General features: G+C 47.7%; 1 protein-coding gene and 3 long non-coding RNA genes across 5 annotated transcripts; 3 read left to right on the top strand and 1 right to left on the bottom strand.

Annotated features, from left to right (window-relative positions):
- Nucleotides 1-1482: 1482 nt before the first annotated feature.
- On the top strand, nt 1483-3269 carry LOC127294889 (UDP-glycosyltransferase 75C1). Its single transcript, XM_051324798.2, has one exon. The coding sequence runs from the start codon at nt 1608-1610 to the stop codon at nt 3123-3125; it is 1518 nt and encodes a 505-aa protein (XP_051180758.1). The 5' UTR covers nt 1483-1607; the 3' UTR covers nt 3126-3269.
- A 1196-nt stretch (nt 3270-4465) lies between these two features.
- LOC127294906 (uncharacterized) lies at nt 4466-6391 on the top strand. Its single transcript, XR_007847201.2, has 2 exons — nt 4466-5035; nt 6077-6391. It is a non-coding gene; the product is annotated as an uncharacterized lncRNA (long non-coding RNA).
- A 258-nt stretch (nt 6392-6649) lies between these two features.
- On the bottom strand, nt 6650-8909 carry LOC127294898 (uncharacterized). 2 transcript variants are annotated; one of them, XR_007847198.1, is made up of 3 exons: nt 8342-8875; nt 7195-7407; nt 6650-7084 (listed from the first exon to the last, which is right to left on the bottom strand). It is a non-coding gene; the product is annotated as an uncharacterized lncRNA (long non-coding RNA). The 2 variants fall into 2 exon arrangements; XR_007847197.2 differs by having other exon boundaries at nt 6650-7407; nt 8342-8909.
- Nucleotides 8910-9110: 201 nt separating this feature from the next.
- On the top strand, nt 9111-10247 carry LOC139838313 (uncharacterized). Its single transcript, XR_011754454.1, has 2 exons — nt 9111-9225; nt 9402-10247. It is a non-coding gene; the product is annotated as an uncharacterized lncRNA (long non-coding RNA).
- The last annotated feature ends 9021 nt before the right edge of the window (nt 10248-19268 follow it).

The raw sequence follows: 19268 nt of genomic DNA, 5'->3' as shown, positions 1-19268 counted from the left end.
GACCTCACCGCGGCACTGCACGCTGACCTCGCCCCAAGTGGTTTCGTCACCGGTGACGATCTCGGCGGCCGCGGCAACGAGGTTCAGGCAACGCGTCGGTGGAGAAGGACCCGATCGCTTTTTCGATTTTCTTCTAGGGTCCTTTTCAGAATTTGTGAGAGCCATGTTGTAACTTCTTTCTTTTTTAGGGTTCTCCATGTAAGTTGTATCCACCGCTATAAATGAAGTTTCTGGGTCCGTCTAGACCCAACCCCTGTTCAAAAAAACAAAAAATTCTTAGCCTCATGACTACAAACATGGTTTGTAACATAAATTTAACCACATCACCGGAGAATTAAGTTCATTTTCAGTCCATTGAGAATTATAGCAAACCCATGCTTTCTAGGACGATCCATCGTCCAGGTCTTCACTCACGTGTTCGTCGTGGGAGGGCCTCACACGTCTTTATCTTCTCTCATTCCTCATATCTTTCTCCTACCACTCTTGTTCCCGTTAACTTCTATGAACAGATTCCTAGCCCACAACATGCCCTGCCCCTAATCACATGCCGTCGACGGCGACCGTGCTCCTCACAAACCCCATCACCCTGCTGGCCCACATAGTGCTGCTAGGGCACGACGACCCTTCTGTCGGCGTCAATGTGCGGTGCTGCCAAGGCACGGCAGCACCGCTGCCAACGACGATGCACGGTGTTGCTAGGGCATGGCATGACACAGTGTCGAGGCGTAGGGATGCCAGGACACGACAACGCTGCTATAATAGTTCTTTTTTTGGTTTGCATCATGAGAACATTTTTTATAACCGTTATGTTGTTTTGCACCATATGTTTCAGTGGATTTGCATTTATGTATTTTTTGTGTTTTGCTACAATAGTTAAAATTTTGGGTACGAGATATCTGATATTGTCTTCGGTGAAGTTGGCTTTTCTACGATATCATATATTTTTTTCCTACGAGGTTTCGAACAAGTTCTATCTTTTTTGTTTATTTTGTGCACGAACCCTTTTTTACTACATATAAGCAAAATCAAATTTCTTTGCTACATATAAGCAAACCGTGGGATTTTTCCAATGAAAAATGAGACATGTGTTATCTGGAGAACCAGGGGGACTGGAAGATTTGATCCTCGGGTATCATTCGATCGTTCTATGTTTACAACATTATTCATTACAGTTGTGCATATTACTTAATTTATCTCTTTTGCACAATTTGTGTAATACATTAGAGTTGTTCAGAACATATGTTCAACGTATTGATGGTTTCAAGAGGTTCATCTAAATTCGTCTGTACATTTGAATTCAGATAAATTTTCGACATGTTTTTATAGACGGAGCTAGTAGTATTTTTTTGTTGCCTCATTTGCGAACATGCACCAAGCGAATCCAAGAACACCACCACACCTTCAAAAGCAGAGAAATCCATCAGATCAATCGAATTCTAGGTGTACCCAGAATGGATAAGATAAGACCAACCAGAAAAGCAGAGCAGATCGCCATCACCATCAGTAGCAGAAGAATCTTTACCCTGTATCGAGTCGAGTCGACTCACTCCTATTCCCCGCGCCAAAGCACGCTTGGTCAAGGCCAAACTCGTGTGACCTCAAACGCGATGCTGCCAATGGAGCGGCGGCAAGACGAGTTCGCTGCGGCCAAGGAGAAGCAGCAGCAGCCGCCGCACTTCCTTATCGTGACGTACCCGGCGCAGGGCCACATCACCCCGGCGCGCCACCTCGCTCGCCGCCTTGTATACGCGGCCGACGGCGGCGAGGCGCGCGTCACCATATGCATGCCGGTCTCGGCCTTCCGGAAAATGTTCCCCGAGGCCACCGCGGCGGGCGCGGACGGCGAGGAGATGATAGAGGACGAAGGCGGGATCGCGTACGCCGCCTACTCCGACGGCTACGACGGCGGGTTCGACCGCGCCACCGACGACTACGCGCGCTACATGTCGCAGGTCAGGCTGGAGGGCGCCCGCACGCTGTCCGGGCTTCTCCGGCGCCTCGGCGACCGGGGACGCCCTGTCACGTGCGCCGTGTACACGCTGCTGCTGCCGTGGGTGGCGGCCGTCGCGCGGGAGCACGGCGTGGCAACCGTCGCCGTGTTCTGGATCCAGCCGGCCACCGCGCTCGCCGCATACTACCACTACTTCCGTGGCAGCCGGGACGCCGTCGTGGCGGCCGCGGCGTCGCGCGACCCGACCGCCGAGGTGCGCATCCCGGGCCTCCCGCCGCTCATGTTCCGCGACCTGCCGTCCTTCCTCGCCGTTACCTCCGATGACGACCCCTTTGCCTGCGCGATAACGGAGTTCCGCGAGCTCATCGACGCGCTGGAGCGCGACGGGGACTCCGGGAAGCCGCCGACTTACGTCCTCGCCAACACGTTCGACGCCATGGAGCGGGACGCGCTGGCGTCCCTGAGGCCTCATGTCGAAGTCATCACCGTCGGACCCGTGCTCTCGTTCCTTCATGGCGGCGACAACGGCGAGAGCCCCAACGACCTGTTCGAGCACGATACAGCAGAGTACCTCCACTGGCTCGACACGATGCCAGCCAAGTCGGTGGTGTACATCTCGTTCGGGAGCACGTCGGTGATGAGCAAGACGCAGGTCGCCGAGATAGCGGTCGCCATGAAGCAGGCCGACAAGCCGTTCCTCTGGGTTCTACGGAAAAACAACTGCAGGGAGCAGGGCGACGACGACGCGATCAAGAAACTCCTGGCGGCGGCAACGGGCGGCGGCGGCGGCAAGGTGGTCGAGTGGTGCGACCAGGCGCGCGTGCTGTCGCACCCGTCAGTGGGCTGCTTCGTGACCCACTGCGGGTGGAACTCGACGCTGGAGAGCGTGGCGTGCGGCGTGCCCACGGTGGCGGTGCCGCAGTACTCGGACCAGGGGACGAACGCGTGGCTCGTGGATCGGGTGCTGGGCGTCGGTGTCCGCGCGGCGGCGCGCTCGGAGGACGGTGTACTGGAGGCACGGGAGCTGACGAGGTGCGTGGAGGTCGCAATGTCGGAGGCGGTGACGGCGCGCGCCGGGGACTGGAAGGAGAAGGCGAGGGCGGCCGTGGCCGACGGCGGAGCCTCGGACCGGAGCCTGAGGAAGTTCGTGAGGCGGATCGCTAGTGGTAGCTGAAATTGTTACTGCTGCTGCATTTTAGTTTGTTCCGATTTTACCATACTACCAGTATTTTGAGTGTAAATGCTGCCGGAGATTATCGACAAGTAGTAAATTTGTTTGTGCAAGGAGCTAACAAGTACACGAGCTAGGAACAACAAAGAGTAAAATACATGGCTGGTCAGTGAACTTACTAGCAGGATTCAGATTGATCACTGTACTCACAAAATACAAAATTACGGTCACTAAATTCGATCAGCGCGCTCACATACGGTCACTGGACCAGGGAAGCCGTTGTATTTGTCGACGTGGCAGTCGCCAGACCCACATGTTAGGACAGATATCAATAACCTAAAGAAGGCCCATGTGCAGCAGGGGTTATTTGCAAATGCGTCGTCCTCTAAACCTGCACCAACGTTCAAATTTTGCAAACAAACCCAATCTTCGTCTCACCCAATCTCCACCGTGCGTCCGTGCCCACCTCCACCGCCAGAGCCCCCGCTCGCATGCGCATCGCTCTCCCCTCGCGTACGACCCTTCCCTATCTCTCCAGCTCGACCCCCTGCTCCAGCTGACGAAGCTCCAGCCTGCCTCGCCCGGATCTCCCTTCTCCGGTATGTCGCCGCCGGCGGTCAACCAGCTGCAGGCGAGGCCTCCAGTGTGCCTAGCCCGGATCTCCCCACTCTGGTTCCTTGCTTGGTCTCGCGTGCCCACCTCCGGCCGCTTCCGAGACGGTCTCTCCTTCTTTCTCCTACAAAGTCAACCAAGAGCACCCAGATGAGATTGAGCAGAGCAGGCCAGGCATTGGGATTGGGCGCCGGCGTGCTCAAAGGCGGCGGCAGATTTTGGTCGGTGTTTGGGCGGGCGGGGACGGGAGCTACTTCCAGCGAGCGGCGCGTGAGCGACACAGCAACGCAGCGGAACAGAAGGCAGGCAGGAGAACTGCAGCTGTGGTGCGGCTCTGCGAGGATGCGGAGGGCGAGCACCTGCTCGTTTTGGGGAGGAAAGCATGGTGGCGGGGGGCTTTGGTGGAGAGGTCACCGTCGATCGGGGATTGAGGAGAGGAAGAGGATGGGTAAACTGTTCTTCTGTAAAACAAGCACTGATGAAACTCTAATGTGTGCTGACATGTAGGTACCCTGACTGCCACATCGGCAAAATACATTGCGCTCCGGGAGCCAGTGACCGTATCTGAGCGCCCTTATCGTATTGAATGACCGTAATTTGGTATTAAGTGAGTATGGTGATTAAGCTGAACCCCGTCGATAAGTTCAAGGACCTGTCATGTTTACTCAACAACAAAAAAGAAGGCTGAGAAGAGGAGAGGTATGATTTAGGCAACGGTCAGGAATGAATGATTTAGTTTAGGCCCAATAATCCAGCAAGGCGTGGATAATGGAAAAAACAAATAGCATTGAACCGGCCCAACAATTGGCTCAGGACGCAGCGCCTATGTCCTCCAAAATCCTGTCGTCTTGGCTGGAGCGCGACCGCCGCCGCCAATCAGTCCTCCTGCTCCGCCGCCGACCGCCGCCGACCGCCGCCGCCAATTACCGTCCTCCTGCATCGGCGCCGACCGCCGCTGACGCCATGCCGTCTTCCTGCGTCGACCGCCGCCGACGCCATACCGTCTTCCCGCGTCGACCGCCGCCGCCGCCATCGACACCCCGTCCTCCTGCATCGAGGGCGGCCGCCACCTCCACCATCTCGTATTGATGCGTCGAGCGCAAACGCCGCCGCGACACCCCTTCCTCCGCAAGCCACGTAGACGGAATCGCCGCCGCCACATCAAGCGACACCAGCATCGCGTGCGAGTGCCTCCGCCACCAGATCAGCCTGGTCCTGCATCGCGGGCGAGCGCCGCCGCCACCAGGTCGGCCCCGTCGTGCGTCGCCGGCGAGAGACGCCGCCACCAATCTCGCCGCCAGGTCCGTTGACCCTTAAGCATGAATTATGTCCGTGTGTTGTTCCACTCTGTCGGCCTTCGTTTCTTACTGAAATCCATAGGCTGATGCAATGTAGCTTTAGCCTTTACTGCTTGTGAAATCTTTGCCAGAAACTTATCCGTTCCCTGAATATGCTGTAAACGCTGTAAGAAAACATGATCATTTCCCTTCTTACTGAAGTCCATAGTTTGATGCAACGTAGCTTTAGCCTTCTTTGCCTGAACCTTTTCCGTTTCTCTAGAATGGGGCTGCGGCTTGTTGATCTAAAAATATCTTACTGAAGTATTTTGGAAGTAATCATTGATAAATGCATCAGCTCCTATGGTCTAAGATGCAATTGCTTTTGTTAATTCAGTTTACTCTTTCATACTAATACTTGGGTGTGCTTACTGAATTAGTCCTAGCTGAAGAGTTCTTGTGTGGCAAGTCAACACTCAATGTCTGAAATTTACATGGAGACATTAACTTTAATATTACAATAATGTCTGTTATGTGTGGTTTCCATGCGGAATATGCATAATCTTCTCATATAACAGTCCACACTGCTTTATAAATTGGGATGTTAAAATTGTCAGTTGGATTACCATTTTTGGATAACTTCTGCAGTCCATTAATTTGTAATTTCAGAATTCTGTCATAATATGCTCCTCTGAATTTTTCAAAGTGTTCGGCTTGTTGATATAGTAAATACAGCTATGATTGAATTAGGCTGCCTTTTCTACTTATGAGCGGTTTACTATTGCTTTTTTTCCTTAAAAGATATGTTTGAAACAAGCATAACAGGACAAATATATCAACTATCATGTTCATATGATATGGTTATTTGAAAATTTATTTTCATTATGAAATTTCATGACTGCTGAATGTATGAGAGTTGCTTGACCTCTCGCTTGAAACAACATATCCATTTTACTGACGGGTGTTGATTGACTCCGCCATCTTTCTTTGTAAGACATGATTTTACTTGACTAGTAACATGAGTCTTATTTTTGTGATTGCGGTTTTTGGACATGGATGGTCAAGGTGCTGGCAAGGAGGAGGGTGAAGAGTATCACCTCGTGGTTAGCAAGACCTTCAGAAGTGAGGACGAAGGATATGAGCTCTACAATGAATATGCAAAGGTCAAAGGGTTCAGTATTAGGAATGAGGAGGTGAAATATTTGCCAGGCACACGGGCTCGATTCAGGCGGTTTTACACATGCTTTAAACAAAGGATACTACTCATTTTGCTTAATTTAATTGGTACTCATTCTGCTGTCAAATAATTTGAAATGTAATATTTCAGTCCGTTTGTAAACTGCGTTTAGCCAATTTTACTCCTATGCATTGGTTTACTCACTTTGCTGCATGTTATCACTATACCATTGTTTTGCAGTTCCAGGGAAGCATATGTTTCCTTCTGTTTACGCATTTTTCCAACATGTGTTGGATAGAGTTGAATTAACTCATTTGTGTCGGTCCATCTGCAATCATTCTGTCGCAGTGGTCTGGCATGATTTGGGCGTACTATTTGTCTGTTAAATAAGAGATTGCGCCATACATAATGATATTAAGCACATGATTTCTAAGATCCGTGAATAATATTGAGCACATTAATTACAAGATCTATGAATAATATTGAGCAAATGATTTCCAAGATCCATGAATGAAGAATCTATACGGTTGGAATAATTACTCTAGCAACATACACGTTAGTTAATACATCAGCTAAGGCGATGACTACACTGACGATCACCACCAAAAATCTGATCGACTTCTGCATAAGAACCTCGAGCTCCTTTATCTTGTCTTGTGCAACATCTTTGTTATTATTTTCTTTAACTTTTGCTTCCAGCTCTTCTATCACCGCCATCCTAAAATGCTAGAAATGCTTCATCTTGAAGCTTGGCGTCACTTATTTGTTGTTCAATCTTCTTTTCATCCCGAACCTAATATCAAAACACGTTGTCTTGTTACCTCCAAATGTAACCTGATATTTTCAGGCTCCATGTCAATTTTCTCACCATCCACCTGAGTAGCCTTGTCATGGGTCTATATCATTGAAGAAAATGGAAGGATCAAAACCAGACAAAACAAGACAGCTCAAAACAATACTTGTGGATCTGATAGTTTATCGCAAGCTCAGTAGTCAGTACACTAACCCTGTCCATGGAAGTCCTCGAAAACTTGTCATGGGGCCAAGACATGATGGAGTCCCCACCCTCATAACCGAACAAAGTTGCTTACGAAGTATACCTTACCTTCTTCCTCCACATTTGCACTGCCATTTTTGCTGACCTTGTTCTCCTATGCCAGTGGGACATCCTCCGGTGCGCCCAGGAGCCTTCTCGTCCAGCTTTAGGGCCTCACTATCCCTAAAAAAGCAAATCAACACACAGGTTAGCTCTTATTTCACCACTCTGCATATTAATAAATAGCCTACAGGATAGACTGTACACCAGACAACTCATACTTGTTCAAAATTAATAAGAAAAGAAAACAGAGACAAGCGAGCATGGATCGCCATATTTTCATATACTGCAGGAGTGAGACCCCAAAAAAACTGTGCATCAGGTGGAAGTAGATAACTGTATGTCAATTTTCTCGGTGCTTGAAGATGTACTATGCTGATTGCCTGTCGACGTGGAGGTAAACATAGCTACGGACTTGATCGATCTTGAATATGTCAATCGTATCACACTTCGCATGTTCTGGCGCCCTGAACTTTATGGTAAGATATCTGTAGTGATATCTTAAGTATCTTGACGATAGCATAACAAGTGGTTCAGTTTCTGTGTCAAATTCTTTCAAGGAACAACATCCAATTCTGTCAAATCGTTGTAAAAAGAAAGAGACTGAAAATTTTGATGTAGCTGATCTGAATATGCCTTAAAAACAAAGTGTGGGTTCAATATATTACCTTCTATGATTCCTAAATCTACTTGATTTTATGGCAAACAGTCTACTACTTCAGTACCTTTAATGGAAATCATGTTTCGTGTCATTTATCTGTAAATCAATTTTTTATGTGATGAAGACAAGTCATGCATGTGAGAAATGCGAAGCTCAACCTTTCCCTTTAGCCAATAATGTTCTCCGAAAGAAATCCATTGACACAGAGTATACTTGTTGCTGTTGTAAAACTTTAGCGAGTTCACTTTGTTTGTCTACTAAGCCCTCACCCAAACCCCTCTTGAACTATGCCCAGTTAGGAAGATAAACTACAGAGCCAAACTACCTTTGCAAGTTGCAACAATGTGAAGCACTGAGCAGTTAATAGAACCATGGGATAGATGCTTAGTTGCGTACCAGGTATTAGGTGGCAGGATGGCGCGCCGCAGCAAATGCACCAAGTGACGCTCCAGGGCCACGAGTAGCACCGGGAAAGGCCGACGCCGGAGAAGGCGACGCGCCAGCAACCTTTGACCACCAAAACACGGGCCGGCGACATCTCGAATCGTCTCCTTCCATTTCGCCTCCCAGAGCCACCGCGTCGGCCTCCTAACATCTCCTGCGCCACTGCCGAGCTGGAACGGGTGGCGCGTCGCGATGGACGCCAGGTCCCGCTATCGGAACCTCGTAACGACCTTGGCCGCCTTGGCAAGCGACGGCGACGTCACTGAGGATCTTCAATCCACCGTGAGTTCAACGGCGCGCGGCCAGGACATGTAAGTGGTGGGAAAGGGGCGTCGGAGGGGGTGGTGGAGAACTCGCCAAGCATGACGGCGGTAGGGGCAGAGGCGGCTGCGCCACCGGATTTGGAAGCCGACGGTTGGCGGCGGAAACCCACCCAGCGACCACGGAACGAACGAGGGTTAGGGTAGGTTGGTCCCGTCCCCTTCGGCCCTTCACGCTAGCAAACTACTCTACGTGGGCTGCAGCCTGTGAATTGTGAATTGGGCAGTGGCCTGTTTCTTGGGCCGGGGTCATTATTTGGGCCAGGCCCGGTTACAGCTTTTTTCCGTTCGGTGCGAAATTTGGGAAACATACCTTTCACGTTTTGGAGGGTGGTATGAATTTTTTTAGGCCTTTGGATGGACTGAAATGGAGGGCTATTATTTATTTGAGGGTACAACAAAAGAACTCAAGAAGAAAGTGAAGGGAACGAAACAACCAAACCGATGGCGGAGAGGAGACGCGGGGATTGATTCCCGAGGACACTATTCCTCGGTGAGTACACCACAAAGGTATAGGTATGCTTACTTCTCCACTAAGGCTTCGTTCGGTTGCAGTGGATTAAATCCACTAGAGGGTCTGTCCCTGCGAGTATTTGGGTGAACCCCGAACCATCACCCCAATCCTCACTACTTTTCTCCCCACAACCCCTACTAATCTCCCCAATTTGTTTCTATTCGGTTAATCCCTGCAGTCACCAAGTACCACAGAGAATGGCGGGCAGCAAGCAGCACAGGTGATAGGCAGTGGAGAGAGACTACTTGCGCGGAGACGGAGAAGCATCGCTGCTGTGAGCTCGAAGAATACGCGCCGCCGTCAGCTGCGGGACGGCTCGCGCCGCCGTCGGCTCCAGGACACGTCACCTTCGCTGTCGGCTCAAGGACGCGGCGCCGCCGGCTGCAGCTCCAGGACGCGTCACCGTCGCTGCCGGATCCAGGACGCGGTGTTGTCGCCAGCTGCAGGACGCGTCTTGTCGTCCCCGATCCAGGACGCATCGCCGCTGCCGGCTCCAAGACGCGTCGCCGCCGCCACCAGCTCCAATACGCGTCGCCGCCGCCGCCGCTAGCTCCAAGCGTTGATGCAGCCATGGCTGCAGCCCGCAGAACATGTCGCTTCCGCCGCCGTCAGCTGCAGGATGCCTCGCCGCCGCCCCCCTTCCAGGATGCGTCGCCACCACCGCTCAACTTGCGAGATGACTTTTTCTGGTCGTTTCGGGGAACTGTTCCACGAGGCAGGAGGCGATTTTTATTTCCCCGGTGGTTTGGAGGAGATCGGGGTGGATTGGGCCGGGAAATTTCTCGCCCAGGTGTTAACCGAACGCATCAATGGAGTTGGGCCGGAAATTATCCCGGCGGGACTGAACCACGTGCTTTGACCGGGAATGAGACACGAACCCCGCCGGGATGGGAATAACCGAACAAGGCCTAAGGGTGTGTTTGGTAGCCCGGACCAACTCAGATTGTCTATCTCTTATCATACATGGTGACCCTAGCCAAGTTGAGTTAAGACAAATCACATGTTTGGCATCCACGTATGCGTTAAGCTATGCTGGTATGAGATGTTGTTTGGTACCATTCGTGCTGAGGTGAGCATGTATCATAGCAGTTTTACAAATCCGTCCTACTTTTTTAGCAAAAAGGCCCTCAAACAAAGAAAGATAAAAGCAATCAGGTCTGTGCCATTGGAGCTTCTCTGCCGGCGGCGAACTAGGGAGGGGCGGTGGCCATTGGAGGTATTGCACGACGGTGGGAGGTCGGCCACGTCGAGGAGTTCCAGTTCCCGGCCGTCGGGGCACCAGCGAGCATCTAGGGAGAGGCGACGGCCCGCCCGGGGAAAGGGGCATCCAGGGAGGCGGCAGCCCACGCGGGGCAAAAGGCGATCAGGGAGAGGCCGCGCGCCAGGGGAGAGGCAGCCCAGCGAGGCTCGCAGCCGGCCGGCGGCCATGGGGAGGGACGGTGGCGTCCAGCAGCCATGGGGGCGGAGGCGGCCGACGGCCAGAGAAGAGGGCAGAGCAGCGAGCGGGTGCGGGAGGGATGTGTGGGGGGGAATGACAGGCCGAGCTAGGGTCTGGGGGGTGCGCTGCGGGCCTCGGGGGAGAGTTGCGGGATGAACTCATCCAAACTGGGTTGTGAAGCTCGATTCAACCTGGCTAGGCTGAGAGCCTTTATTTGTATGAGGTGGGCTAAGCTCTGTGGGATGACCCGACCTAACAAACACTCACTCCGGTGGTAGAAATGGGATGAGTACAGATTTTCTGAGTTGACTCAGGCCACCAAACACACCCTAAACAAGCCGATTGAGGTGGCGGATCTTCACAAAACGTTGGGGCAAGTCACCATAACATTGGAGGCTCCCAACATCGTGTAGAGCTAATATAATACCAAGCTAGCCTCTACACAACTTCTTGATCAAGAAATCCTAAAAGAGGAATTCTAGGTTTCGTAAATCCAGGATCAGAGGGTTCGAGTTTCTTTTGGTGGAAGTGTAGATCAAGGTCTCCGCATTTGATTTCCCAAATATGAGGTTGATTGGTTGGTTGGGGAGAGAGACTCGTGGAATTTGAGCTTGAGAACAATGGAGGAAAAGAGTGGAAGTCGTGATAGCTCGAGGAGGAAGATGACATCATTATATATGGGCTCTCTTAGATCCAACCATTACCCAATTCTTATGCATTTTTAGATGATTTACACAACTTTCCTACAAGTTCCCCTTCATTGGTATTTAATTTCTGAGAGGTAAAAAAACCTTTTGTTGTATTTGTTGTTTTAGGGACCTTTCGAAATCCAAAAAATTAGGGGGGGATTACTGCAGGAGTTTTTCACCAGGAGAAGGACTATGAGAGAAAGAAGCACGCAGGGGGGAGACACGAGGTCCAATAGATCCTAGGTGGCGCGGTCCCACCTATAGGTTGTGTCACCTAGGCTCGTTTGCAACTCGAGCATCACCTACTCTCTCCCTTTTTACAGACGCCTCCGTTTCGCTAGAAAAACCTACGCCACATTTTTTCCACGATTTACAGAGGTGGCGGAGGAGGCGAAAGTCCTCTCCTACTCCGGGAGAGAGTAGCCCTGCTGCTCCGAAGCCTCCGGTTAGAGGGAAATCGAAGCCATAGTCATCACCACTCCTTCTTGGCATACGGGGAGGCCTCTCCATAAACATCAACATCATCCTCAACATCAGCACCATCTCCATCTCCATGATCCACCTCGATCTCCTCATAGTTTGTGATTGATTGAACCCTAGATATTGCCTAAGTGTTATCTGCATGATTGTGATTGAAAACTTGTCTTCATGGTGGTGAGATTATATTTTTAGATGGTGTTGTAATTCATATGCCATTGATCCATACCATGTTTCACCGTTCTGAGTAGATCCCCATGTTCCCGAGGGCATATGATAAATTGACAATAATTTCTATATAATATGCAATGAGTATTTGGTCAAATTTTCATCTTGTATGTGGTTCTATGATGGTGATATGCGAACGTCGATTGTATATTACTTGACCTATATGGGTTCATAGGGATGCACTTTAATGTAACGAAGAGGGTTGGAAGGGACGAAATGACATAAATCGTCTTTCAATACTTTGAGTTGCATTAGAGGGTTTAATATCGAGGACCTTTAAACTAACTGCTATGGTGTGATATTTATGTCTTAATGATTTTTGTGTTTTTTCATGAAAATAGCCATAGGATCCATCGTAACGGCTATATTTTCTGATTCACTTGGCTGCACCTAATTTAGGTTCCATCCAATATGAATAAAACTTGATAAGATACTTACCATATTGGTGGAAATCTTCATGCTAAGTAAATCCATGATGTCTTTGGGAACGCTTGTCACATATGAGTACACAAACATTTGAGTTTATCCTCTTTAGAGGATTGGATTTTCTCTTATAGAGAGCATTCACTCATCACAATTTACTGTTAGCAATTTACACTACGGACACAAAACCACTGCATCTTTTATTGTTTTATTTATCAAATTTGCTAACCAATACCTTCAGTTACTCGAGGATTCGACAATATTTTTTCTATTGAAAGGTACTACAATAGATCTCTTGTACTTGGGAGACATTATCGGCCAACTTCCGCCCAAGACGGAAAACCTCCCAATAGTCTCTGCTGTGCAAATAGCGAGTTTCTCGTACTTGACCAAAAGTAGGATGGTACTGTCCCGGGCGGTAGTACGTACTGGCCAAAATGGCCGGAACTTCCATCCCTCCAGATTTTTGCAAAAATACTATGTAAGATAGGGATAGTGAAGCAACGAAATAGGATGGCTATGGAAATGGGGGTGCATATCTTGGTTTGTGCGCGTGAAAAACTGGTCCCACCTTGCCTCCAACTAAACACACTCTCTACAAACTATGTAACGAAAGCACGAGACAACGCCACTACGCTTCGAAAACACTCCATCTCCGTCTTGCATGCCATCCGCAAAATTTCCTGAAACCATAGCATACATAAAACTAAAACTCGTATTGACATTAAATACACAAACCCCATAAAAAGCTGGAAATGTTCTTTCAGTTACATGCCACGTTCTAGTGACCAAAGATTAGCAAACACAAGTATCTATACATGCATAAGTCCTTAAACAAAAACAATTCATGCCATCAAACAGATGCAGTTCTCCGGAATTTCAGAAAACAGAGAAAGGGATATACTGATATAGGAATCGATGGGAATAAACAAAGGTGCAGCTTCAACTAGGTGAAGATAAGGGCGTCGATTCTGGAGTTGGTAAGGAAGAGCAGAAGTAGGGGTTGTAAGGAGAGGAGTAGAGAAGCAACAAGAGATATTCGAGGAAGGGAGCGACCGTCGTTGTCTTTGGTTTGTTGATGAAGATGAGCGGCAGTAGCAAGGGATGCAGAAGATGGAGGGCTTCAGGTTTTTGTTGTCTTTATTGCTGGCGCTGTAGTCGGCGACGAGGAGATGGTCGTGTGATTGCAGCTGTGTAGTTGTGGCGTGATTATGCGCCGCCACACCGGCCTGGCCGTGGCTGCGGCGAGAAGCGAAGAAGCAGCTTGGGGGTCAAGCAAGGGATATGTCAGGTCTGCCGTGCAAGATGAAAAAGGCTAGGGATTTAATTCCCCGTCCCCTGTTCAATTTAGTCCTCTATCTTCTTTCCTTTTTGTTCAACATGATCACGGCTGTCGCTTCGTCTCTTCTTTCTTGCTCCCTTTACTTCATCATTTCTTCACTTTGTGGTCCATAAGCAGCTCAATATCATGAGGCAGGGCCGCAGGGATAGCTATGGTCTTCATATTAAGTTGATATTTCGACTGTTATGGTCCTAGAACTTGTATAGCATGCGAAGCTTTGGTCCTAAAATTTGCAAAACGTGAAAACGTAGTCCAAGAACGTGTGTGGGATGTGAAGATTTGGTCCTCGAAGTCGGACTGTGCCATGCCGGAGTCCGAATCAGTGGCCAGGTGGTTTTTGTCGCGTTGGTCATCTTGCAAATAAGCCCCCGGAGAGAATGCTTCTGTTATTTAAGTCATCCCACACGGATGGCTGAGTGATTAAAGGGTTTTCGTTTTTTTTTTTGTAGCTAAATTATCGGCCCTGCTCTCGTGTTCTTGCTCGTGCACACACGGCTCCTCCTGCCGATGCTCCGCCGCTGCAGCCGATGAACTCGCCGGAGATTCGGGAGAGGCTCTAGAAGGATGATCCGCCAGCCTATGGTATGACTCGCCGTCCTCGATTCTTCCTTTTCCCTTTGGTTCTGTTCCACTGATTCCTGGCTTACATAGCTTATTTTGGTGAGGGTAGGATTAAAATCGAGGGAATCTATTCTTTTGCGATGAATCGATCCGTAATCAACGACAATGTCGCCTGAGCTCATTATCCTTCATAGTTGAGGTCTATTGAGGTTGTTCCTGGAACGTCCTGTTAGGCGAAAAAGTGGAGACTATTCTCGTTCGATCCGAGGATCAAAAGTATTTTTGGTTAAAATTCTGTTTTACATATGTTAGTTTGGATCCTTGTCATCGGATAGGACCCAAAAAATTCAAATTTAGGCAGATTTTTACAAGTGTTAACTCTGAATTTTTGCGTTCATGGTTGCTGTGATTTCAGTTAAGTTCAAATGGTGAGCAAAAGAAAGATAAAATGCAGAAATATTCATAGTTCTTGCAGGAACATTACAACACTCATATGACATTGCCAAATGGAGATACAAATGTAGTACATTGCTAACAAGTGGTAACACAACTAGTGATAGAAATCGCTCTGCTAACTCTGAAACTAGAAACACACCAAGAGCTAGGAACCGCTAGGAAATTACTCTGGCTTACAACTGATGTTGTTGGCCGCCTTCTTTGCAAACCCTTGGATTCCTTCCTTGATCTTGCACAACATGACAACAGCTATCATGGACTCCTTTTTTTAGGCACACAGTAGGGATCAAATGGTAGCCTTTCAGGGTATGTAGCAGCTTCAACTGCAGTAGAGCCATACACTCTAGGTTGGTTTGGTTGGGTTGTCTGAAGTGAGGTTGGTATCCCAGACATGACATGCCTATTTGTAGGAGAGTATACCATGCCATGACCTAGCTCTTCTAGCCCCAGCTGCAGCATCCACCTCTACAGCTAGCCTATGTAGCATATTCCTCTCAGCTGTTGCCTCCCTCTCCTCAGCACTTCTTCTGTGGTACACTAGCACTTCTTTCTCCCTTGTTCTATATTCCCTGGCACTAGAACTTGAGCTCAACCTTGGAATAAAGCTCCTTCTGGAACCAATGCTTCTCCTTTTTTTGTCACTCCACACTATGTGTTCCATGGTTGAGCTCAATTTGGCCAGGCAGTACACAAGGGGCACCCATATTTAAGGTGGATGGGGCCGGAAGATGACAATGCACACAAGGCAACATTACTTGTAATAATACAACCATTGAAAATTCAAATCAACTTTTCATATCAGTATTTTTGTATTCCGCCTCATGTATCTGGCCAGTTGAATAATAGTTTGTCTTTTTCTTTATTTTTGCAGTTACTAATCCACAGCTGGCTCCATAGATTTTTTTCTCTGGAGGTGTGCCACAATGGCTTTTTTGTGGCCTTGCTAAAAACTTGCAGTATGTGGATGACACTGTCTCTGTTTTTGACAATCTGCTAATTGACAGTTGGAACAACTCAACCCTTGATCACATTTTGTGTGTTCTTGATTGTATGAGGGATGAGAAGGTTCATGTGTATTGGCTTTGCCCGGGTAAAGAGTTGTTTGATGGTTTGTTGCCTCTGCTTACTGACGAAGATTTGATTGACATGAGAAGGGAAGAACAAGTCCATAAAACCATGGTTATATTTGTTGATCACACAGATTTTATCAGGTTGATCAGAGTTGACCTTGTGAGGGCTAGATTAGCTATTGCTAGAGTGGGAAATGATGTTGCACTCTCTGAAGACGATGCATCAACATCAATTGTAGTAGCAGTTGGGCAGGAGTGTGTGCAGTCAGGTGCAGATGATTTAGACAGTGAAAACTCAACTGACTTTGAATTTTTTCATAGTGATTATGATGTAGAATCTGGAGATGATGATTTGTTCTTGGATAATATTGACACTGACCTGCATGACAACAATGAGATAGTCTTCACTACTGAGCTAGAAGATGATTCTCAACTAGAAGACATAGACCTTAATTTAGCAGAAGGAGAAAGACTACAGTTAGAGTACAAATTTGCAGCATTTAACCTAATAGTAGACATGGATTCTCATATATTCAAGATCGACATGAAATTTGCTAGCATTGAAGAGGCCATGCAAGCAGAGAATGCATAAACTATCAGAGAGAGAGAGAGTGTCAACACCATGATTTTTAATTCCAGATGCCTATTATGCCATACATCGCAATCCCACGAAGATTGTTTTTGCGAGACATAACAGTCGATATCACAGAACATCTTTCATTACAAACCATAATAGTCTTACAACACTGGATCACATGATCCAAGTCTTACAACAACAGTTGATCTAAGGATCAATTACTAAATACATAGCGGAAGAAACGTAGTAGCGGTCCATCTGTTCCACAGGGCAACGCTTGACGTTGGGAGATGGTCTTAGTTATCATAGACGTCCTGTTTTCCATCTTCCTGGTACCGGTGCTTGATGTCTACTCACGCTTCTTTTTCTGTAGACAGTGTTGGGCCTCCAAGAGCAGAGGTTTGTAGAACAGCAGCAAGTTTTCCCTTAAGTGGATCACCCAAGGTTTATCGAACTCAGGGAGGAAGAGGTCAAAGATATCCCTCTCATGCAACCCTGCAACCACAAAGCAAGAAGTCTCTTGTGTCCCCAACACACCTAATACACTTGTCAGATGTATAGGTGCACTAGTTCGGCGAAGAGATAGTGAAATACAAGTGGTATGAATGAATATGAGTGGTAATAGCAATCTGAATAAAATATGGCAGCAAGTAAACATGCAACAAAACAGTAAACAAACGGAGATTCGATGCTTGGAAGCAAGGCCTAGGGATCCTGCTTTCACTAGTGGACACTCTCAACAATGATCACATAATAGAACCACTCTACACTCTCTTGTTGGATGATGAACACCACTAATTGTGTAGGATTACACGAACCCTCAATGCCGGAGTTAACAAGCTCCACAATATTCGATATTCATGTTTAAATAACCTTAGAGTGCATGATAGATCATTGCAATTACACCAAGTACTAACATAGCATGCACACTGTCACCATCACACTATGAAGGAGGCATAGATCACATCAATACTATCATAGCAATAATTAACTTCATAATCTACAAGAGATTACAATCATAACCTACGCCAAGTACTACACGATGCACACACTGTCACCATTACACCGTGGAGGAGGAATAGACTACTTTAATAACATCACTAGAGTAGCACATAGATGATATTCAACTAGATCACATAAAGAGAGAGATGAACCACATAGCTACAGCGGAGCCCTCAGCCCCGGGGGTGAATTACTCCCTCCTCATCATGGAGACAGCGATGGCGGTGAAGATGGCGGTGGAGACGGCAGTGGAGATGACTCCGGGGGCAATTCCCCGTCCCGGCGGCGTGCTGGAACAGAGACTTCTGTCCCCCGAATTGGAATTTTGCGATGGCGGCGGCTCTGGAAGGTTTTCTCGGGTTTCGTCAATCGGTCTCGAGGATTTAGGTCAGGAGGCTTTAAATAGGCGAAGAGGCGGAGTCGGAGGGTCGACAAGGCGGTGACACAACAGGGGGGTGTGGCCCACCCCCTGGCCGCGCCGGCCTGTCATCTGGGGCCCACAGGGCCCTCCTCTGGTGGCTCTCGGGTGTTCTGGAAGCTTCGTGGGATTCTAAGATGCTGGGCGTTGATTTCGTCCAATTCCGAGAATATTTCCTTACTAGGATTTCTGAAACCAAAAACAGCAGAAAACAGGAACTGGCACTTCGGCATCTCGTCAATAGGTTAGTTCCGGAAAATGCATAAAATCATCATAAAGTGTGAACAAAACATGTAGGTATTGTCATAAAACAAGCATGGAACATAAGAAATTATCGATACGTCGGAGACGTATCAGCATCCCCAAGCTTAGTTCCTACTCGTCCTCGAGTAGGTAAACGATAAAAGATAATTTCTGAAGTGACATGCTACTTACATAATCTTGATCATACTATTGTAAAGCATATGAGATGAATGCAGCGATTCGAAGCAATGTAAATGCAATGAGTAAACAATTGAATCATATAGCAAAGACTTTTCATGAATAGTACTTTCAAGACAAGCATCGATAAGTCTTGCATAAGAGTTAACTCATAAAGCAATATTTTCAAAGTAAAGGTATTGAAGCAACACAAAGGAAGATTAAGTTTCAGCGGTTGCTTTCAACTTGTAACATGTATATCTCATGGATATTTGTCAATGCAAAGCAATATGACAAGTGCAATAAGCAAGCATGTAAGAATCAATGCACAGTTCACACAAGTGTTTGCTTCTTGAGATGGAGAGAAATAGGTGAACTGACTCAACATAAAAGTAAAAGAATGGCCCTTCGACGAGGGAAGCATTGATTGCTATATTTGTGCTAGAGCTTTTATTTTAAAAACATAAAGAGAGCATAAAAGTAAAATTTTGAGAGGTGTTTGTTGTTGTCAACGAATGGTAGTGGGCACTCTAACCCCCTTGCCAGACAAACCTTCAAAGAGCGGCTCCCATGAAACATTTTTATTTTTGGGTGGCACTCCTTCCAACCTTACTTTCACAAACCATGGCTAACCGAATCCTCGGGTGCCTGCCAACAATCTCATACCATGAAGGAGTGCCTTTTTATTTTAGTTTTATTTAGATGACACTCCTCCCCACCTTTGCTTTCTCAAGCCATGGCTAACCGAATCCTCGGGTGCCGTCCAACAATCACATACCATGGAGGAGTGTCTATTTTTTTTGTAAAATCATGAAAGTTAATTAATTGGGGCTGGGAACCCCATTGCCAGCTCTTTTTGCAAAATTATTGGATAAGCAGATGAAGCCACTAGTCCATTGGTGAAAGTTGCCCAACAAGATTGAAAGATAAACACCACATACTTC

The sequence above is a fragment of the Lolium perenne genome, chromosome 1, assembly GCF_019359855.2.
Source record: "Lolium perenne isolate Kyuss_39 chromosome 1, Kyuss_2.0, whole genome shotgun sequence".
Taxonomy (NCBI): Eukaryota; Viridiplantae; Streptophyta; class Magnoliopsida; order Poales; family Poaceae; genus Lolium; species Lolium perenne.
This window is presented reverse-complemented; position numbering and strand designations above follow the sequence as displayed.